The 23,731-nt window shown below is 42.8% G+C and overlaps 1 protein-coding gene across 1 annotated transcript in view; it reads right to left on the reverse strand.

Moving 5' to 3' along the window:
- The window catches only part of ANTXR1 (ANTXR cell adhesion molecule 1), a 262,215-nt gene extending 252,288 nt beyond the window's left edge, over window positions 1–9,927 (reverse strand). Inside the window, exon 1 of the mRNA XM_068989259.1 lies at window positions 9,776–9,927. Coding sequence (XP_068845360.1) covers window positions 9,776–9,927 — 152 coding nt within the window. The remainder of the gene's footprint in view (window positions 1–9,775) is intronic.
- Window positions 9,928–23,731: the final 13,804 nt, after the last annotated feature.

A 23,731-nucleotide genomic window follows, 5' to 3' on the forward strand; every position in this document is an offset into this window, starting at 1 on the left:
ATCTTCACCGTCACTGTCGCCCCCTCCACCGTCATCACCGTCACCACTGCAATCACCATCAATACCGTCTTCACCGTCACTGTCGCCCTCTCCACTGTCATCACCGTCACCAATGCAATCACCATCAACACCATCTTCACCATCACTGTTGCCCCCTCCACCGTCATCACCGTCACCACCACTGTTACATTTACCACCACCACTATGTCACCACCATCACCACCACCATTATCATCATCTAGGACACTCACATACCAAATGCTTCATTAAGGGTTTTAATCTAATATTATTTAATTTTCAGGATACTTCTGTGAGGCAGTAGTTTGAATACCTGTTTTATTAATGAGAAGACTGAGGTTCAGAAAGGCTAAATAATTTGCTCAAGTCATCAACTTAGTAAAAGGTTGGGCTGGTATCTAAAGCCAGAAATGCCTGATTCCAAAGTCAGCTTTCTTAACCTCTGTGATTAGCCCAGTTCATGCCCCTGAGGAATGGGGGTATGTTTCCTGCCTGGAGTCTCGGCAGAAAGGGAACAAACGATTGTCCTAGCAAAGCCCATGCCCTCCATGTGTATGCACACACGCGGGACCTGCCAACACAGCAGGGCAAAGCATGGCTTATCTGTGACCTTGGCTCTTCCTTCTCGATATCATGTTGAGCCTTCCCTACCACCATCTAAAGTAGGAACTCTGCTTGGCATTCTGTTATCAGGTGTCTGCTTCCTTAGCTACATCCTCATGAGAGAGGAACAAGGCCATCACGATAGGACAGCTTTTCTGGTCTTTCTGTTCACTCTCATGATTTATTGTGGGAGGGAAAGAACCACATCACAATCACTTGGGAAATTTTCCAAAAGATACCAGGCCTGTCCTTGACCCTTAAGGTTCTGATCTGGTCCCTGGTTGAGAACCACTAGTTTAGCACATTCATTTCCAAGGTCAGCAGTTTCCACTGGCCCTCTTATAACTAACGCCACTCTAGTTCTTCCTCTAGGTAAATGCTCTTCTTGATCAGATGTAGTCCTACGATGCTTAAAATCAGTATCACTGGCATGCCTTGCTCTACCTGCTTTCTTTCAGTCAGGGGTTCTCAACCAGGGTGGTACCACTTCAAGGAAGGCATTTAAGGATATATGTAGAGGTATTTATTTATTGAGTGTCACAATGACTAGAAGCTCATGGCATTTACAAAGGAATGATCAGAAATGCTAAGCATCCTACAGTCCCTCTCAGTGAAAAACAGTCCACTAAAAATGGCAATGACACCTTCACTGAGAAACACATTTGGTTGGAACCCAGATACTCTTGATTCAAGGTCGGAATCAACCTCTGAAACACACAGCATCCTGTCAGCCTGGCTGCCTCAGTGTTCCAGGGGCTGCTCTCCCCTTGTGCACATGCGTGCTAAGTCGCTTCAGTTGCAACCAACACTTTGCGACCCTACGGACGGTAGCCCACTAGACTATTCTGTCCATGGGATTCTCCAGGCAAGAATGCTAGAGTCAGTTGCCTTATCTCTTCCAGGGGATATTCCCGACCAGGGATCGAACCCTTGTCTCAGGCATCTCCTGTATTGGTAGATGGATTCTTTACCCCCAGCACCACCTGGGCATCCCACTCTCCCCTCACAGCTTTTCAAATTCCCTCACAGTCCACAAACTATGGACAAAGGGATTCTGAGCTTCTGAATACATTCATGTAATACTTAGCTATCAGGGAAACATGTCTCATCTTCATTTCTACTTTCTATTTAGTCTAATTTAATCCCCTGCCCAAGCACTGAATTTTTCATGTAAAGAATGGGAGCAATGGGCAAGGAAGGAAAAGAACAAGAAGCCATCACTGCCACACAGGCAGATTTGAACTGTCGTGTCTGACTGTAATTCCAGGTTGATGAACGTATCTAACACATGGCTCAACACCGACCCTGGACCAGAAATCTTATCTTTATATCCTCTCCCAGGGACTACTCCTTTCTTGCTTACTCAGGCGAAAGTAGTGTATGATTAAAGGTTTATAGTAAAGACTTTTCAAGCCCACCCATATCGGGCTTTCCTCTCCCTTTAGAAAAACAGGAGGATGGTATTTTTCCACATCCTATTTGGTGTTGGTGGTGATGGTAGTGGGCCTTCCAGGTGGCTCAGTGGGTAAAGAATCCACCTGCAATGCAGGAGATGCAGGAGACATGGGCTCAATCCCTGGATTGGGAAGATCCCCTGGAGGAGGGCATGGCAACCCACTCCAGTATTCTTGCCTGGAGAATCCCATGGACAGAGGAGCCTGGTGCACTAGGGTCCACAGGGTCCCAAAGAGTAGGACACGACTGAAGCTACTTGGCACGCACACACGGGTGCATGGTGATGATAGTGGTAGTGTTGATGGTGCGATGGTGGTGGTGATGTTGAGTAGTCACATGACTAGTTCTGACCAGTGGGTTGTGAGTGGAAAGATGCATGTCATTTCACATGTCTACAGAGTTGAATTTCCATTTCCCATCAGATTCAATCTGGACAAATCATTAATTTATTGGCAGTGCTCCACCCAGAGACTCTCCAGCATTTCCTTCCTTTGCAGCAATGATGGTAAAAGCCAGTGTTAAGGAATTTCCACCAGTCTAGCTTCCAGGATAGCACCCTGAGCAGAGTCCCTGTTGCCCCTCACCATATGTGTAGCAGAGACAGAGATTACAAAGGTTTATACCTTTGCTGTTTTGTGTCACTGTGATTTGGGGGATTGTTTGTTACCACGGCATAAACTACACTGACTGAGTCAATGGTCTGCATGCTTAGATTCTTTTCATCTCTGTGCATAGATCATGAGTCAGAGACGCCTGGATTTGAGGCTGACTTTCACCACTTACAATGACCTTGGCTAACCTTGCTAAACCTCAGTTTCCTCATGTGTCAAATAGTGATCACGGCCTTATGTGGTTATAAAGGAGATAACTAAATGGGATCATACAGGCAAAATGTTTACACAATGCGTGGCAGGTAACATGGACTCATTAAACTTACTTATCTCTTCTCCTTTTCGATCTAAAATTGACTTTGCCTGTGTACATGGTAAATCACTTCATTTGTGTCCACCTTTTTGCGAGCCTATGGACCGTAGCCCACCAGGCTCCTCTGTCCATGGGGATTCTCCAGGCAAAAATACTGCAGTGGGTTGCCATTCCCTTCTCCGGGGGAATCTTCCTAATCAGGGATCGAACCTGTGTCTCTTATGTCTCCTGCATTGGCAGGCATATTGTTTACCACTAGCGCCACCTGGGAAGCCCGACCTAACCAGCCCCCTGCCCCAAATCCTGCCTGGAGTCGTTCTAATGTCCTCCTACCTAAAAAGCAAATAGCTTTGGACTGCTTGCTGTTTTCTTTCATTCCTTGCAGCCTCCAGGACAGGACACTGTTGACAACAGGTATTGTCACCTGTACTTTTATTGGAGCACACACTTGTGATCGGACTTGAGAACAAATCTATGCCAAATGAATGAAAGAATCAGCTCTTCCAAACGGAAGAAATCTAATCACTATTTTCAGTACAAACGTGGTATGTCTGGGAAACATGTCAGGAAATATCCAAATACCCACTTAGTCTTTTGTTGCCCAGTAATCACTGCAAGAGGCAAAATCCAGTCTCTGGACATCGTATCAAAAATAGACACATGTTCTAAATTCAGTTCAGTTTAGTTCAGTCGCTCTATTGTGTCCAACTCTTTGCGACCCCACGAACCACAGCATGCCAGGCCTCCCTGTCCATCATCAACTCCTGGAGTCCACCCAGACCCATGTCCATTGAATCAGTGATGCCATCCAACCATCTCACCCTCTGTCATCCCCTTCTTCTCCTGCCTTCAATCTTTCCCAACATCAGGGTCTTTCCAAATGAGTCAGCTTTTAGCATCAGGTGACCAAAATGTTGGAGTTTCAGCTTCAACATCAGTCCTTCCAATGAACACCCAGGCCTGATTTCCTTTAGGATGGGCAAATCCTATTTGCATTTATGTGACAGGCAAGTCTCACTAAGGGATGCCAGAGTTTGAAGATAATTGCAGGTTATCTCAGGATGGGTGCCTTCCTCCAGCACTCCTGAATTCTATTCTCAGCTTGACACTGAGTTTTACCAGGTCTCCACAGCTAGAGGTAATTACTTGGCTGGCCCAGACAGAAGCACAAAATAAAACAAAAGAGTTCTGCCCTATTTATTTTGAACCATAAGCCAAACCTTCCAATTTGCAAGCGGTTCTACCAACAATTACCTGACCTGATAAGACCTCTCCAAAACTGCAATTCTTTCAATTAAGGAAGAATATTGAAAAACCATCAAATCTATCTTGATACCAAAAAGAAGACATTCCGAGCCCCTGAAAAACTTTTTTCCCTGATGCCTCTCAGAATTACTACTGTATCATTTTCAAGGTACCTTCTAATGAATTCTGTTTTCCTTATTCAGAGTCAAATTTGCATTTTCATTACTGGAAGTCTTCTTCCAAAGCATTTCTGAAAACCAGCTACATCTACGAGTTTTAACATGTCTACAGAGTTGAATTTCCCCTTTCCACGGGATTAAATGTGAACAAATTATTAACTTATCAGATCTTTAAGGGCACTATAGTCAGATGTCCTTAGAGTCCTACCCATCAGGTAATCCCCAGACCTCTGGAACATCTCCATGGGCTGCAGAGGGTTGGAGACCCTGAAACTTTCAATCAGTTTAGAGCTGCTTTAGCAGGAAAGCAGTAGCTCCTCAATTAAGTAACCTTAGTTGCCTTGTGCACCATCATTTCCTGAAACTCTGATGCAGGGATTTTTAATTCCTGGAATCTACCCAGTCGTATTGCCATGTGCTTCTCATTATGACCCAACTGCACAGGGCAATGATGAGTGGAAAGAGCTGGGCTGAGAGTCAGGAGCAGACAGCGTCCCAGCTTTGTCATTATCTAATCCTAGGTCCTTCCACAGGTCACTTAATCCAGTGGGTTGACCGAGGTTGAACAGTTTTTTCATCTGTAAATTAGAGACAGTAGCGCTTGCCCTAGCAACCAAGCAAGGTTTTCTCTGGGGCACTTGTGAGACAGTGTAAGTTTTAGGAGACTTTAGTTTTGACTCTAAAGATTTCTTTTGTAAGTTAGTAGCTGGGAATCCAGAACATGGTGAGGTTCCCAGTCTAATGTTATAAAAGTCCATTTAATGACTGTGTCTCTGAAGTATAACACATAGGAAGGGTTCTACAGAGCATCACCACATGTGACCACCCAATTTTGGATGCTGGGGTTGGACTTGCATGAGTGGCAAGATGGGGTCCCCTTGTATGGGGAAAAGAGAAAGAGAAAATGGGGGCTGAACAGAAAGGAAGTCGTGGAGGGAGGAGCTGAGGGGTTCTAATGGGCAAGGAGCCCACACAGTGAGCCTGTAGAGGGTCTTTGCAAATGTAAGGATTTTTTGGGTGACAGGCCGTGGCTTTAGGAAACCCTGTAAGTCAACTATTCAAGGCTTACTGCCATCCTCCAGCTCACTATCTCCTCCACTTCTCCTGCCCCACCCCACTCAACCATTCTATTTTTGAAGTCTGTAGGGCACACATGAATATAGCCAGCACTTCCCCAGACTCACGATAGAGAGTCCACTTTTTCCACTTAAGTGACTGACAGCTCTCTATAAAACAGACCAATGTGTGACACATCAATGTCTAGTGTAATAACAGAAGAGCCCTGCAAGAGAGGAAAGGTCCACGCATGTCCACGGGCTGGCCAACTGGGTGCACTAATCTTAGAGGGCCCTCTGGGAGATTTAAGGTGGCTAGCTGCTCCTTGACTGTTTTCCTCTGGATAAAGTCCTTCCAAATCTGACTTTTCAAATCCCTGATTGAATTCCCAGCAGTCTTCTTTTCCTGACTGTAACCAGAAAAGCATGCTTGAATGAACATAAAATTCCATCATATAAAGCCTTGTGAAGCCCAGTCCATCAGCTCTGTGGCCAAAGCCGCTAATAATGCCCTATTGTGTTACTGTGGTAGTCTAGGTTATCATTATGAAGTCTTTGCTTCTGGTTGAGAAAACATGACGTTCCATTAAATGTATAATCTGGGTTTCTTCCAAGCCAGAGGTGCATCCTGCTTAAAGCTGAAATGAGCTGAGGTTTAATGTCACAGAAAAGAGGAGAACCATTCGCTGGGAAAAAAAGGGAGCTGAGGGGTGGGGAGAAGAATGGTGAATTCACTGCCTTGTGAGCCACTGGTTTCAGCCTCTACAGTGTCTTGTCCGCCAGAGGATCTGAGAAGCCCAAGGAAAAAAAACGCATCAGCACTCTTTCCCTTTGCAAGCTGTAGTGGTTGGGTGCTGGACAGCACTTTCTGGGGAGGTACTTTCTAGGACAAAAGATCATATCTTTAGGGACCAGCTGGGGGACTGTTTGCTATCACTGGCTTCTGGCCCATCCCCCAGCTTTGGGTTCCACAGTCCCATAAATCAGCTCGAATCGAGATGGCAAGCTGGAATTGCATACGCTTATCATACCAAGTTCTAGCAACTTTTTCATTCAGCACAAAAATGTCCCTCTCTTCAAGCAATAAGACAACTAAAAGAAGTCAGAGGAGTCCACCTCCGTGTAAAGGTAGGTACCTGTAAAGGTCTCCCCACCATTTTTTTCCCGGAGCATTTTGGGTCCTCAACATATTGCCAAGGACCCTATGATGTATTTAGAAATGTACTCCAGGATTAAACATGAAAGCAAATCCTCTATAATTGTGAGGGGCTTGGAGCTCAGCATGCTGGTTAAGAGGGCCCCCTCACACTTGAAATGGCTTTTTAAAAACTCAAAATAACTTTTGTTGAATATAAAAGTAATATACATTCATTGTAGAAAAATTTGAAGATTCAGAAAAGTGTAAAAAAAGAATTTAAAAGTCCTACTTTCTACAAATACTATTACATATTGGGTAAATAAAGACACACGTGTGTTTAGCATTTTTTACAAAGGTAGAATCATAGTGTATAATGTTTGGTAATTGTATTTTCCCTTAAAAGAATATTATGTGCACTGTGTTTCTCCTAAAAATATCTTACAGGCATGTATAACATGTGTGCTCAATATCATGCAGATACCACATCTTATTAAATCCTCTATTGTTGGACATTTAGATAATTCTCAGCTTCATTATCATAAACATCACAGCCACGAACATATAGGCACTCTTTTCTGTCTTGGAGTTTTCCTTTGCTACATGTCATGTTATCTTCTTGTCTATGCTATTCAAAATATTAGCCACATATGGCTACTGAAATTTAAATTAAACAAATAAAATAGAAAGTTCATTTCCTCAATCCCACTAGACACATTTCAAGAGTCAACAGCCACATACGGCTAGTGGCTACCGTGCTGGAAAGCACAGAAAGAGAATATTTCTATCATCACAGAAAGTTTTATTGGATAGCACAAACCTAGAAAGACCAAACCAAATTTATATTTTCCTTATAAGATATGACAACGGCCCTCCTTCCCACAAGTTGGCCAATGTTGAATATTATAATTCTTTAAAAATCTTTGCCAACGTAATAAATACTACATCTTGTTTGATTTTCCCATTTCTTTGCTAGGGAACTTGAACTTTTTTGTTTATTACCTTTCATATTTTTTGTGAATTATTCATATAGTAAGCCTGTTTTCTACTGAGATGATCTTTTAAAAACTGCTTTACATTTTAAGGTGAATTTATATTGCAAAAGTTTTTGTAACTTGTTATCTTTTATTTGTGACTTTTTTTTTCACTTGTAGACATGTCAGATTTTAATATATTTAAATTTTTTTGCAGTTCTCTTTATTGTTGCTACTGTTTTTAAAGCTCCAAATCTAAGATTACAGTAATACTCATTAAGTTTTCTTTTAATTCTTTCAATACTTCATTTTTTAAATTAAATGTTTAACATTAAAATTTTCAATCCTCTTGGAATTTATCTTGGTGGTGGTGGTGGGGGTAAAGTGTAAATCTAAACTTTTTCTTTTCCTATGGACCAACCATTTGTTCAAGAACCATTTTTTAAAAAGCCATCCTGTGTTTTAATAATTTGCCTCACAGTACATTTTAATATTTGGAGATATAAGTATTTTCATTATTATTTTTCCAAAATGTTTTAGCTCTTAATACTTGTTTTTTTTTCTCTAAGATAAACCTAGAATTATTTTGCTAAATTCCTCTCACCAACAAAATTCTTTCAGAATTCTGATTTTAAAGTTTAATTCAATTTATAAGGTAATTTGGAAAGAGTTTGATATCTCTGCAGTGTAGAGTTGTTTCATTTCAGGACATGGTGATTCTGTCCATTTTCAAGTCTTCCTGTATGCTCTTCTGAACTGGCTTTAAAAAAAAAAAAGCACAATGATGGGCATCTGTGTTTTCAGACAGTCTGAATCTGTGAGCTGGTGCTCCCAGCCGCTAGAAGTAACAAAAGAAATTCCATTTCTTAGCACTGGAGTATATTTTCAGTATCCACCTTCTCATAAATCTGCAGGAAAGAGATCTCCCTTTTCATCCAAAGAATCTGGAGTTCAAAACAGCCTTTACGGAAAAAAATCAAACTCCAGGGGCAACTGCAAAGCACATTTGGTGTCTAGCTGGCCAGCTTATTTTGCAGGACTCTTTTTCCAACTGGCAAATACTTTCCAGTCTGTGAAACTCATGTCCCCTCCACTGTAACAGCAAGCGTCCTGTCCCGGCAGTGGGGCGCTCACACAGCACTAGTGAGCACTGATCTTCACTGAGGGGCTTTTTGTTGTTAAACCTGCTTTTTAGTTGATAGCAGGCAACTTCCTTGAATGACTGTGGCTTGGCAAGTCTACGGGGAATTGGGCAGAGTTCAGTTCTCCCTTGAACAGTCCTGAAGCCTCATCCATTTTTGCAAGAAAACCAGGGCTCCTGCACTTCCCTGGTAGCCCACCAGTCAAATCGCCAAGAACTTGACTTCGCCTGCATCGGGGTTTCTCAAGCCCAGAGGGAGGCGAAATATACCCGCAGGGGACTTTTGGCAATGTCTGGAGACATTTTTGCTTGTCCCCACGGAGAGACTAGTGCGGGTTGAGGAGTGTGGTTGGGGAGGTTATAGAGACTAGTGGGGGTTGGGGGGTTGGGGGGTAGTACCAGCATCTAGAGGGTAGCCTACGGCCAGGGATGCTCAACATTCTACAACTCACAAAACATCCTACAAATCACAAGACGTCCCCACAACAAAGAACTCCCTAGCCTCAGACTCAGTGGAGTGGAGAAATCCGCCTTATATTTCCACGAACTGCCCAGTCTGCCTACATTCTATGATGAGGAACCAGGGAAAAGGAATACGTAGGGCAGAGTTTTTAAACAAGAGACAATTGGCTTTTAAAAGCCCACGCCGCTTACTTTAGACGTGTGTGAACGTTGTTCTGCCCCTCCTAAGCAAGCTTTTCTCACCAAGGATTCTAAAGCAAATGAAAAAGGTTCACAGAGAGGTCAACAGCATCTTTACACTCCCATCCTCAAACTCAGGCGCCTCGGTCGCCGGAAAGCAAGGCAGCGAAGAAGCTGTCTGGAGAACAAGCAGCGACGCCTGCCCGTCCGGCTCCTGCAGCCGGGAAGGATGGGGACGTGCGCTCGGTCCACAAAGGCGCAGAACTGGGGCCAGCGCCACCTCCCGCGGCCCCTCTGGGTCCCTGGAGATGCGCGCCTGTCCCAAAGCCACCCTGCCAAGGAGCCCAGCCCGGGTAGAAAGCATCATCAGCTTAGCCTAGGGTGGAACAACTCACGGCACTTACTTGTCCAGAATGAAGTACAGGTCAAATCCCCCGTAGCAGGCTGGACCCCCTTCCTCCCTGCGTCCCCCTTGCCCGGCGCAGATGAGCACAAAAGTGGCCAAAGAAAGACACTTGAAGCCAATGCCCAGGGCTTTCTGCTCCACGGTGGCCATGACCTGCAGCCCCAGGGAGAGGGTATGGTCCTCTCCTCCCCACGCTCCTCGAACTCGCCAGGACCCTCAGGGGCGCGCCATCCGAGGGGCCCTCCTCTCGGGCCCTTTATTCCCCCTCGCTCTCCCGAAAAACTCCCCGGAAGCAATTGTCTGGAAGAGTTCAAGGTTTTCCTTCTGGTTTCCGCTACGATTCTGTTTCTAGGTTTCGGGTTTCAAGAATCCCAATACTGTAGTCCGCTTTTTTTTAAAGGGGCTGCTCCTGACTCGGGCCGGCAGGCCGCTCGGGAGGCAGCGCTGAGGTTTTGCAATTGAAGCAGTTCCGTCCTGACGGTTCTTTGTCCCAGATTTTAAATATTTTGGGGTGGGTTTTCAAATTGTTCTTGGTTGGGGGAGTGCTTACTCTTTTCTCCCTCCTCTCAACACCCGCCCCCCCGGCCTTCATATTTTGATGGGGAAAGAAAGTTCAAAGGGTGCCACCTTGTGGCCAAGGACGGCGAAAGCACTCTTGCGCATTCTAGGGAGCCTTGGCTGTGCATGTTTCTTATTCCTTCTTTTTTCTCACGCATCTTTCCTTTCATTCTCCATTATTTCTTCCCCATTTTTAGTTCTTCCTCACTCGCTAGCCTTTTTATCCTTGTTCTTTCTTTTCCTGTTCTACGTCCGCTGATAAGGTCCATGTAAGCAATTGATGAGAACTTCCTCCAAACACCACGGCTCTGACCCCAGGCTAGGACCTTTGCAAACAAGATGCTGGACAAACGAGCAGAGAAGAACGGGCCTTTGTGATCTGAATCACCCAAGTGACCTTACTGTACACTTACCGCAGATCATAAAAGAGACTGTTGGGATGCGGTCATGTGACTGAAAACAGCAAAAACAGTCCCACACAGAAAGCTGTTCCTGGCATGAAACAGCGGAGCATTCTAGACGGTCTCCATCTCCGATTTGGGAGATTCTGTGGTAAGTTCTTTTCAGCCTGTGAACTTTGACTTTTTTCACCCAATCTTTGATTTAAGGCAGAGGAAACAAACAGCTTACAAGAATGTGAACCTTCCAAACAGTTTGGGACTGCCAGAGAAGCTCTGTTTTCTACAGGGAGGGATCCTCTTTAGAGTGGGCTCTGGACCCCCTTCCCAGCGGGAACTCAAGTTTTATCTTCCTATGTCTTCCACTCTGGGAATCCTGAACACACACTCCTGCTCTGTATTTCAGGATTATTGCTCCAGATACTCATCTTCCCCTCTGCTTGAGAGCCTCTAAATTTTGGAGATTCCTAACGCACTGCACTAGCCTGCCTCCAAAATGTTCCTTTCTGGTCTTCATCTCCTGATATTCACACCTCCTCTCCCACACTGAATGAGACTGAACGGTGTGTAATAAATACGGTACAGCAGAAATGATGGTGTGTGACTTCTGAGAATATAAAAGATATTGTGCATTTATGTTTTTAAATTAGAATTTTCTCCAGAGGTATGCCTAGGAGTGAGATTGCTGGATTATATAATAACTCTATTCTTAGTTTTTAAAGGAACCTCTGTACTGTTCTTTACACTGGTTGTACCAATTTACAAGCTCACCAACAGTGTGGGAGGGTTCCATTTGCTTCACTCTCTCTCCAGATTTCATTAGTTGTGGACTTTTTGATGATGGCCATTCTGGCTGGTGTGAAGTGATACCTCATTGTAGTTTTGATGTGCATTTCTCTAATAATTAGCAACTGAGCATCTTTTCATGTGCCTGTGGACCAGCTGCATTTCTTCTTCAGAGAAATGTCTGTTTAGGTCTTCTGCCTATTTTCTGATTGGGTAGTTTGGTTTTTTACATTGAACTGTTTGACACCAATGTTCGTAGCAGAACTAATTACGGTAGCCAAGACATGGAAGCCACCTAAGTGCCCATCCACAGATGAAAGGATAGAGAAGATGTGGTATTTATGGACAATGGAATATCACCAAGCCATAAAAAAAGAGTGAAATGATGCAATTTGCAACAACATGGATGGACTTAGAGATTATCATACTAAGTAAAGGAAGTCAGAGAAATAAAATATCATTTGTGGTATTTAACATGTTTGCTTTCCCAGGTGGTGCTAGTGTTAAAGACCCACCTGCCTATGCAGGAGACCCAAGAGGCCTGGATTCGATCCCTGGGTCGGGAAGATCCCCTGGAGAAGGACATGGCAACCCACTCCAGGATTCACGCCCCAAGAATCCCATGGACAGGGAGGCTGGTGGGCTCATGGGATCGCAAAGAGTCGGACACAACTGAGTGACTAACACATACTCCAAAATATATATGTGGAATCTAAAAATATACAAGAGAACTTATTTACAAATAGGAAATGGACTCACATACCTAGAAAACAAACTTAGGGTTACCAAAGAGGAAAGTGCAGGGGGAGGAGGAAATTAGGAGTTTGGGATGAACAGATACACACTCCTATATATAGAACAGGTAAACAACAAGGTCCTACTGGATAGCACGGGGAACTCGCAAAACACCTTGTAATAAACTGTAATGGAAAAGAATCTTAAAAAAGAATAGATATGTATATGAATCACTTTGCTGTAAACCTGAAACAATTGCAACATTGTAAATAAACTACATCTTAATAATAATGATAATAAAAGATATTGCAGTTTCCTCCTTGTTCTCCTGTACTACTTTCTCTGGGGAACCCAGGGCCATGTCATGAGATTGCTCAAGCAGCCCTGTGTAAGAGTCCATGCAGTAAGGAACTTAGTGCACCTACTGACCAACATCAACCAGCCAGCCACGTGGATAACCCATCTTGGAGGTGCATCCTCCAGCCCCAGTGAAGCTTTCAGATGACCGCAGTCCTGGTTGACTTCTTGACTGTAACCTTATGAGAAGCTCAAAGCCAGAACCACTCAACCAAGCCAATTTCAGATTCTTGACCCACAAAAATTATGGAGAATGAACATGTATGTATGTTTCAAGCATCAAATGTTGAGGGCAATTTGTTATGCAATAATAGACAACTAAGAAATGCCTATTATCATGTTAAAAATTTGCAGCTATCTTTAGGGGTAAAAAGATGTCTAACTGTATTTTCCAAGCTTAGTTGACCAAGAAACTGTTCTTTTTTTGAAAAGTACTGGACCTATTAATACTTATACTTTGGAAATAACTACTCTCAGGAAAAAAATAACTGTGGGGAGATTAAAATACTCAAAAGTTTTTTTTTTTCCATATATTCTCCCTCTCTCCGAAACTGAAAACCTCTCCTAGTCCCATTGCAGCTCTGTGATGAGAAAGAAGGAGAGGAACATCTACTGAAATTAAGTGGGTAGATGAATGCAGAAAAACCAGGGGAAACTGCTTAGAAAAAGAACATGAGATAGAAAAACATACTGAAGAGAACATTTGTGGATGACAGGATTGGCAAAGAAAAGGCTTGAACCTGAAAGGGATTTGGGGGACAGGAGGGGTCAGGGAAGATTAGGAGTGTCTTCTCTCATCCTCATGCTCTCAGTTCAGTTCAGTTCAGTCGCTCATTCATATCCAACTCTTTGAGACCCCATGAGCTGCAGCACGCCAGGCCTCCCTGTCCATCACCAACTCCCGGAGTTCACTCAGACTCACGCCCATCGAGTCGGTGATGCCATCCAGCCATCTCATCCTCTGTCGTCCCCTTCTCCTCCTGCCCCCAATCCCTCCCAGCATCAGGGTCTTTTCCAATGAGTCAACTCTTCACATAAGGTGGCCAAAGTACTGGAGTTTCAGCTTTAGCATCATTCCTTCCAAAGAACACCCAGGACTGATCTCCTTTAGAATGGACTGGTTGGATCTCCAAGGGACTCTCAAGAGTCTTCTCCAACACCACAGTTCAAAAGCATCAATTCTGCAGCGCTCAGCCTTCTTCACAGTCCAACTCTCACATCCATACAAGACTACTGGAAAAACCATAGCCTTGACTAGATGGACCTTTGTTGGCAAAGTAATGTCTCTGCTTTTGAATATGCTATCTAAGTTGGTCATAACTTTTCTTCCAAGGAGTAAGCATCTTTTAATTTCGTGGCTGCAGTCACCATCAGCAGTGATTTTGGAGCCCCAAAAAATAAAGTCTGACACTGTTTCCACTGTTTCCCCATCTATTTCCCATGAAAGGATGGAACCAGATGCCATGATCTTAGTTTTCTGAATGTTGAGCTTTAAGCCAACTTTTTCACTCTCCTCTTTCACTTTGATCAAGAGGCTTTTTAGTTCCTCTTCACTTTCTGCCATATGGGTGGCGTCATCTCTAGGGACTCTCTGTAAGGTTTGGGTGACAGAAGCATGTTTTGAGGGGTTTATAGTTTAGGAAGTTAGTCTGGCAAGGGATAAAAAGAGTCTTAACAGACTTCTTCAAAGTCAGAGACACAATTGTTAAAGATAAGTGAGGGAATTCCGGCGGTAGGAAGCTGCGGGGTAGGGGGTGGGGCTGGGGTGGGGGAAATTCAGTATGAAACGAAGTATGGGAAACTGGAGAGAGTGGAGCGGTCTCCCCTGGGACAAACAGGGTTCTTTCAAGGACAGAGAGTTAGATGGATTCAGATACTTGAAGGCCCAAGTTGCCTGTTTTTCTTTCACTATCCTAGATAAAGTGAAAGTCACTCAGTTGTGTCTGACTCTTTGCGACCTCATGGATCGTACAGTCCATGGAATTTTCCAGGCCAGAATACTGGAGTGGGTAGCCTTTCTCTTCTCCAGGGGATCTTCCCAAACCAGGAATTGATCCCAGGTCTTCCCCACATTGCAGGCGGATTCTTTACCAGCTGAGCCACAAGGGAAGCCCAAGAATACTGGAGTGAGTAGCCTATCCCTTCTCCAGCAGATCTTCCTGACCCAGGAATAGAACCGGAGTCTCCTGCATTGCAGGTGGTCTCTTTACTAGCTAAGCTATCAGGGAATCATTAATACATCTTGACCATTTCTAGATTTTAAAGTCACTCTACCTTTTCCTCTCTCTCACTAGCCCAGAGAAATCCATTTCATGTGCATCTTCCAATTAGAGAGTTTATGTCAGCTTCACTCACTATGGAGAGGTATCCTCCAAATATGCCCATGAAGTGAACTTGATATTGAGCCATGGAGATATGGTTAATCTCATGGAATGCTGAGTGGAAGAAAGATGTCCAGAGTCTATAACAAGACAAATGAAGTCCCTGGTGTGATATCAAAATGATAGTTCAGCAGGTCCTCAAGAGGAGACATTTTCAGGTTCTTCAAATTGGCAACATTTTCTTTTGGTAGTGAGAATGTAACTGACTTATAATCAGTGCACATAGGGAAATGGAAAGGGTGGATCAGTTCTTTGAGGTTGGGGAAGTTGGGAAGAGTTTTCAGTGGGTTTCTGCTAGCATTTCTCAGATTGATTTCACAGCTCAGAGATATTCAAGTATCAAGATACCTTTCCACAGATGTTATCATCTTCTCAAGGAAATGCTAAATATTCCACTTGGACTAAGGGTAGCCAGGGTTCTAATCTCTTTCAAGAACATTGGCTAGCCATCCCAGGTTTCACAGAGAAAGCCATATGGAAGGAATTCCCCTGCTTCTTCAAGTCAAGTCAGTGGAAGAATGATATAAATGTTGATGCTGGGGCTATGGAAAGATATTTCTGGGGTTGAAGAAGCACAAGGGCAAATTAACCACGCACGTGAGAGTGTTTGAGTGATAACCGGAAGTCAAGGCAGGGAAGAGCTTCTTGGAGGAAGAAACAGTCAGTGCCACATTGTGTGGAAGTCAAGAGCATAAGCCCTGAGAAAACCCCACTGATCGGACGTGTGTGTCATCGTGTCACCAAGGAGCACGCCAGTGGAGTCATGCAGGGAGATGTTGGCCTGCAGTGAGTGGCCAGGAAGGGGAAACTTCTATGTCAAGAAGAGAGAGGGATAGGTGGTAACTTGTGAATGTTTGCACATTTTATGACACAAAGAAGGATCCTGGGATACTTAAGAATGCCAAGAATTTCAAGTTCCCTGGCTTCCAAAAGATGGATACTTTGTAATACTAGACTGACCACCTTAAGGCTTTATCCTGCACTGTAATCACTATTCCACATGAATTTTCCAGGCTTCTGTCTTTGAGACAGAAATTGTTAAATTGACCTGCCTATCTACCAGCCCCTAGTGACTCACTCCCCATTATTTGTCCCCTACTCTTCAACACATATGATTGAGCCCTTTTGTCAAGCTCTCAAAAACAAAGTTTGCTCTCCTGATAACATTGCCATCTAATCTTCTAAGAATCCAATTGGATACCAAAGGACCGTTGGTCTAGGTTTTTGGAAAAGGTTTTGGAAGCTCCAGATAACAGAGTCTACTGAAGAAAACTTGGATAATTATTTCTTTAGAAATACATGTTCACAGTATGGACAGATCTGGCATTCTCTGCCAAAATTTGTGTCAGTCAAATAGGTTCAATGTTTGCTAAGGTCTTGGAGGTCCCACAGGTCCTCAGACTTTGGTAAGACTCCATAGCCTTTTAAGGCAAAAGAGCCTTTAGTTAAAAAAAAAAAAAATCTCTTTTCATTGTTATGAGATTTCCTTCATGCTTATCTTCCATAGGACCACCACTTGCAAAAATTCAAGAGAGCATTCCTAGGGGCAATTTATTGTCCATAACAATATTTCTAAAGAATCTGAATCATTTGAATGTTGGGTTTTGATCATAGGAAAAGAAAAGCCACCAGTAATAGCTTTAAGTCCAGCAGCAGAATCATGATTTATACCAAATACCTTGATGCATTCCATAAGACAGGTTATCCACAACCTCAGCTCTGAAACAGTCAAAACTTTGCTAAACCCAGCATGCTAAAGCCCAGCACAGTCTAACTTAAAAATCAGTTAACTTCACTATATTCCTTGATTCAATTTAGGGTAATCCCAAAACCCTGTTTACAGCCATCCAAATGAAGACAAAGAACTTATTCAACACAGTCCCAACCCAACTCTAATAAATTCAGAGCCATGAAAAAAATATGAGCCAATTTCATATATCTGTCAGCATCATCCCATAGATAGACCATGTGTAATATGGTTCACAGCTGAGTTCAGCTAAGCCTCCAGACCATCCCAGTAGATCCTAAACCATATCCAAGCCCAGCCTGAAGTTGAACTGCTTACCCCCTTTAACCTAATCCAACCAGAGTTTAGCCAAAGCTCAAAGTCAAACACAGCAAGACTTATGCACATCCCTACAAGGACTAGCAATGGCACCCCACTCCAGCACTCTTGCCTGGAAAATCCCATGGATGGAGGAACCTGGTGGGCTGCAGTCCATGGGGTCGCTGAGAGTGGGACACAACTGAGCGACTTCAATTTCACTTTTCACTTTCATGCATTGGAGAAGGAAATGGCAACCCACTCCAGTGTTCTTGCCTGGAGAATCCCAGGGACAGTGGAGCTTGATGGGCTGCCATCTATGGGGTTGCACAGAGTCGGACATGACTGAAGTGACTTAGCAGCAGCAGCAACAAGGACTCAGCCAAGAAAATAATCCATGATTCATACCAACATATTGTAAAAAGAAATCCATCCCAGAGCCGCTTAAGACCCAAAGCCTTGCAAACAAAACATTTACTTCATTTAGAGTAGAGACCAGGCCCATCAAATGCAGAACCCAGAAGAGGGATGAACTGGACCAGTACAGATAATCCAGGGTACTGACAGGTCCAGAATTTACAAATGCCTAATGGAAGCTTTATCAGGTGACTCAAGGCCAGCACAAAGGTACATACAAGACCAGTTCAGCCCTTTTCTACCCAGTTCTGCTCAGTCTTGGCATATTTCAGGGTATTCAAAACTAAGGTCTTATTCAGAGACCCTGGACCAGTTTATGACTGAAGATGACACAAAAAACCTACCTAGGCCTGTCAAGCCCATAACTAGTTCAACACTTTTGGTAGTGGCCACTGTCCAAGTTCTAAGCCCAAAAGAACAGCTGTTCTCAAAGTGTGTGAACACACGTGTGTGGGTGGGGAAGTGTGAAAGGTGGGGGCAAAGACATTAATCACCCTGGAATAACCAATGGAGTTTTTTCAAGATATATATCTCTGTAAAATATCAGAAATGGATGTGGAGATTCCAGGGACACATATAGTTTAATACAGCCTTACAGTGACCAATTTCTTTTTCATCTATACCCTTTTCTTCTCTAATGAGATCTGTTGAAATACATAGAATTAATGGCAATTCCCATAAACTATTTGAGCACTAGGCATGACACACACTAATAAATAGTGTAATTGCACAACAGGCTATTTGGGGCAAAGCACAGCTCTGCCATTATTAATGGGTGACTGAGCAAGTTAAGTGACCTATCTATAGTACAGTTTCCCATCTGTGAAATTGGGTTAATATTACTTACCTCATTGGATTGTTGTATGGTTTCAATGGTATAATATATTACATGTGGCCTTCAGGAAGCACACAGTAGATTTTGGCTTTTACTGTTATTGAGAGATTCTGGGAAATTGCATGTGAATTTGTTCTAGGGATGAAAAGAGTAAGTTTAGAAGAACCACTTTCAGAGTGTTTGATTTTTCTACCACCAATGAAACAAAGCTGTTTCTGTACCCTGGGCATTCACATTATCAATTTTGAAAAATGCAAAGATAAAGATTTTAGCTCATCCAGGATCTACTGGGAGTTGATGGTTTCCTAGGGTGTGTACAGAAAGCAAATGGAAAACATGCTTTGGGGCTATTAATAATCTATTGGCATCAAGGCTGTTTCTGCTAGCCAAGAATGCTAGAGAGCTAAACTCTAAAGAAATGTCTGAGGAAATGGTTATAATCAGTGATGCTTCTTTCTGGTACTGTATTTTTTTTAAGCTCTAACAATTTATAGAAAACAACCATTATTATTTCTTCTTCCTAACTCATTCATTCATTCAAAAATAGCTTTTGGATGTCTGCTATAAGGCAGGCCCTGTGCTTACACTGGTGATAGAAGGGTGAATACAACTTGGACCTTGCTGAGTTTAGCTGGGGGGCACAAATACATAAATAGGTCCAACAGTGTGGTTAATTTACCTTCTAGAGAAAACTCAACTTATCTCCTCATCTCCTCCAGACCCCACTATGGCAATTCCAAGGAGAAGTAGATCTGACACAATAGAATCCTCCGTGATACACTATTGGACCACAGTCTTTAGGATGACCTGTTCCAACACCTGGAACACTGTCCTCTAGAAATCAGATTTGCTCAGAGGTAGAGGGAAAACATCAGGTGATAGCTTTCTAAAGAAAGCTTTAGAATTTGGTGTCTAAAAACAGAAACTGTGAAACTGAAGTGTGGAGGGAATTCATCACAAGCTTAATAATGGGATCAGCTTAAAATATAGCTCTTAATCTTGCAGTCAATTCAGGGACAGTGGGAAAGAGAAAAAAAGGGGAAGAAAAACATTCAATTCAGAAAACTCTATGGATATAGTAGAATTTTCAGAATACTTTTTCCAAAAATGGATAGTTCTTCATTAAGCATGTTCTCCTAACATAAAATTAAAACAACAAGTCTTTATTGATGCTGTAGTTCAGATCTACATGGGTGGTCCCATGGTTATGTGTTTTTAGTTGGATTACTTTCTTCCTCTCTAAGATGTCTATTTATATTTTTTCTTTAAATGTTCAACATACCCTTCTTTATTCTTAAGTGATACTGCTGCTTCATATTTTGGGGAAGGCAATGGCACCCCACCCCAGTACTCTTGCCTGGAAAATCCAATGGACAGAGGAGCTGGTGGGCTGCAGTCCATGGGGTCGCTAAGATTCAGACACGACTGAGTGACTTCCCTTTCACTTTTCACTTTCATGCATTGGAGAAGGAAATAGCAACCCACTCCAGTGTTCTTGCCTGGAGAATCCCAGAGATGGGGGAGCCTGGTGGGCTGCTGTCTATGGGGTCGCACAGAGTCGGACACGACTGAAGCAACTTAGCAGCAGCAGCAGCAGCAGCAGCAACAGCAGCAGCTTCATATTTAATTGGAAAGTTAGAATGCAGAAGACATTCATCTGTGTGAATCTTACACTCAGGAATGGTGACTGGATGAAGAGCATTGTAAGTCACAAGTGTAGAAGTTGACTGTATGAGTACACTTACATATCACTTTAGGCAAAGTGAAGAGAGCCACATAATGAGGTCAAGAAAGGAGCCTAGGGATCTGGAACATTTTTACAGAGCTTGACAGAGAATGAGGAACCAGAGGGAAAATAAGACACTTCTAGGAAGGAGTAATCATGAGCATCAATCCCGATAGAGAGGGTGAGAAAACAAGAACTAAATACCCTTCACTAGATTTAGTTATTAGTTCTTTGCTGACCTTTATGAAAGGAGATTAATAGAAATGGTACTAGAAAAAAGGAACATTCAGAGAGGGGGAAAAAGAACTCGTAGAAATTAAAACACACACACACACACACACACACACACACACACAGAATAAAAGGAAAATAAGCTTGAAGACTTTTTTTTTTAAGGAAGTGGAGTTAAAAGACCACAAGAAGAAAAAGATGGGTAGAAAACATATGTGAAACAATGGACCAGTGCAGGAGGTCCAATATCTGAATAACAGAATTATAGAATGTGAGCACAGAGAAAATAAAGGAGAAAAAATCATCAAAATTTCTTAGAATTAAGGACAAAAGTTTCTAGCTTGAAAAGACCCTTTGAGTCACCAAAACAAGGGCTAGAAATAGACCTACCCCAAATCCATTACTAAATATCAGTATATTTGGAATCCCCTTCATGGGTCACTGCCTTGTTGTGGCGAAGGGACTTGCATAACTCATTGAAGTTATGAACCACGCCATGAAGCCAAACAAAACCATCCCAAAGAAAAAGAAAAGTAAGAGGGCAAAGTGGTTATCTGAGGAGGCTTTATGAATAACAGAAGAACAAAGAGAAGCAAAAAGCAAGGGAGCGAGGGAAAGGTACACCCAATTCAATGCAGAGTTTCAAAGAATAGGTGGAAGAGACAAGAAGTCCTTTTTCAATGAACAGTGTTTAATAATAGAAAAAACAACAACAGAAGGGGAAAGACTAGAGATCTCTTCAGGAATATTGGCAATGTCAAGGGAGCATTCTGCCCAAAGATGGGCACAATAATGGATAAAAATGGTTAAGAGACCTAGTAGATATGGATGAGATCAAGAGGAAGAGATGGAAAGAATACATGGAAGAACTGTACAAAAAAGATCTCAATGAGCCAGATTACAACAATGGTGTGCTTAGTCACCCCAGACATTCTGGAATGCAAAATTCAGTGGGCCTTAAGAAGCACTGCTGTTAATAAAGCTAGTGGATGCAATGAAACTCCAGCAGAAATATTTAAATCCTTAAAAGAGGATGCCATCAAAGTTTTACATTCATTATGTCAGCAAATCAGGAAGACCCAGCAGTGGCCACAGGACTGGAAAAGGTGAATCCTCATCCCAATTCCCAAGAAGGGTGGTACCAAAGAATGTTCTAACCACTGGACAATCACACTGATCTCTCATGGTAGTAACCACATGCTTGAATCTTGCATCCTAGACTTCAATATTATGTGAACCAAGAGCTTCCAGATGTCCAAGCTGGGTTTAGAAAAGGAAGAGAAACCAGAGATCAAATGGCCAATATTCTCTGGATTATAGAAAAAGGAAGGGAATTTCAGAAAAACATATATCTGTTTCATCCACTACGCAAAAGCCTTTGACTGTGTAGATCATGACAAAGTGTGGAAAGCTCTTAGAGAGATGGGAATACCAGATCATCTGACCAGTCTCCCGAGACACCTGTTTGCAGGTCAAGAAGCAATAATTAGGACCCTGTATGGAAAAACTGATTGGTTCAAGATTGAGAAAGGAGTACGACAGGGCTGTCACCCTGTTTGTTTAACCTATATGCTGAGCACATCATTAGAAATGCCGGTCTGGATGAATTACAATCTGGAATCAAGATAGGTGGGAGAAGCATCAACAACCTCAGATATGTGGATAATATCACTCTAATGGCAGAAAGCAAAGAGGAACTAAAGAGCCTCTTGATGAGGATGAAGGAGAGTAAAAGAGTCAGCTTAAGATTACATATTAAAAAACTAAGATCATGGCATCTGGCCCAATTACTTCATGGCAAATAGAAGGGGAAAAGGGGAAAGTAGTGACAGATTTCCTCTTCTTGGGCTCCAAAGTCACTCACTACAGATGGTAGACTGCAGCCGTGAAATCAGATGATTGCTTCATGGCAGGTAAGCCATGAAAACCTTAGGCAGTGTGTTGAAAAGCAGAGACGTTACTCTGCTGACAAAGGTCCGCATAGTCAAGGCTATGGTCTTCCCGGGGGTCACATATGCTTGTGAGAGCTGGACCATAAAGAAGGCAGAGCACCAAAGAATTGATGCCATTGAACTGTGGTACTGGAGAAGACTCCTGAAAGTCACTTGGACAGCAAGGAGATCAAACCAGTCGATCTTAAGGGAGATCAACCTTGAATATTCACTGGAAAGACCGATGCTGAAGATGAAACTCCAGTATTCTGGTAACCTGATGTGAACAGATGACTCATTGGAAAAGTCCCTGATGCTGGGAAAGATTGAAGGCAGAAGGAGAAGAGGACATCAGAGGATGAGATGGCTTGATTGCATCACTGATGCAATGGACATGAACTTGGGCAAACTCTGAGAGATGGTGAGGGACAGGGAGGCCTGGAGTTCTGCAGTCCATGGGGTCACAAAGAATCAGACACAACTGGGCAACTTAACAACAACAACAGTATTTGGAACAGAGAGGAATTTTCATAGGACTCTTAAAAAGAAAAACCAGGTCACATATAGATAAATAGTTATCAGAATGGCCTTTAACTTCTCAACAGCAAAGTTTGAATCCAGTAGATAATGGAGTCTCTGAACTTCTGAAGGAAAATCCAGAATTCTGTACACAGCCTAACTGTCAATGAAATATCAGGATAGAATAAGACATGTTCAAACATTCATGATCTTTTATTTGCCACACATGTTTCTCAAGATGGTGCTGGAGGAGTTCCACCAAAATGAAGGAGTAAGCCAAAAAAGAAAGACAAAATGCCAAAGAAAAAGGGAACCACTGTGAAGGTAATTTTATGTGTCAACTTGGCTAGGCTATGGTGGTTAGTTTTCCAGTCAAACACCAGTACAGATGTTGCTGTGAAGGTATTTTTTTAGACAAGATTAACATTTAGATCAGTAGACTTTGAGTAAAGTGGACTAACTATCATAATGTTGAAATGTAAGCTTCATTCAAGCAGTTGAAAATATTAACAGAAAAGATAGAGGTCCTCAGAAGAAGGAATTCTTCCTCCAGAATACCTTGGGACTCAAAACTACAACATTTCTTTTCTAGATCTCCAGTCTGCTGGCCTGCTCTACAGATTTCAGACTTGTCAAGCACTGCTGTTGCACAAGCCAATTCCCTAAGATAAATCTCTCACTCTTGGCCTCTCTTTCTGTACACTGTATTAGTTTGATTTCTCTGGAGAACTTTCACTAGTACACCAGCTCAGCATGAAGGCAAAGACAGTTCTTAGGATGACAGCAAAAGGATGTCCCTGAGATGTAGCCCAGCGGGACCTTAAAGGCCTTTCTGGGACAGATGCTCCCACCACCCACCCATCATGTCCTCTGCCTGCCTCTTGTTTGTAGGAGGAACTTTAGCTTCCTAGGCCTCTTCCCTGACATCAAAAGACTAAATGTAATCAGAGGAGTGAGAAAATGTAGAAACAAAGGAAAACATTCGAGCAGTACAAAATAATAATGTTAGCCATTAAGCAAAGTCAAGAACTTTGAA

This window comes from Capricornis sumatraensis, chromosome 1, assembly GCF_032405125.1.
Source record: "Capricornis sumatraensis isolate serow.1 chromosome 1, serow.2, whole genome shotgun sequence".
Classification (NCBI taxonomy): domain Eukaryota; kingdom Metazoa; phylum Chordata; class Mammalia; order Artiodactyla; family Bovidae; genus Capricornis; species Capricornis sumatraensis.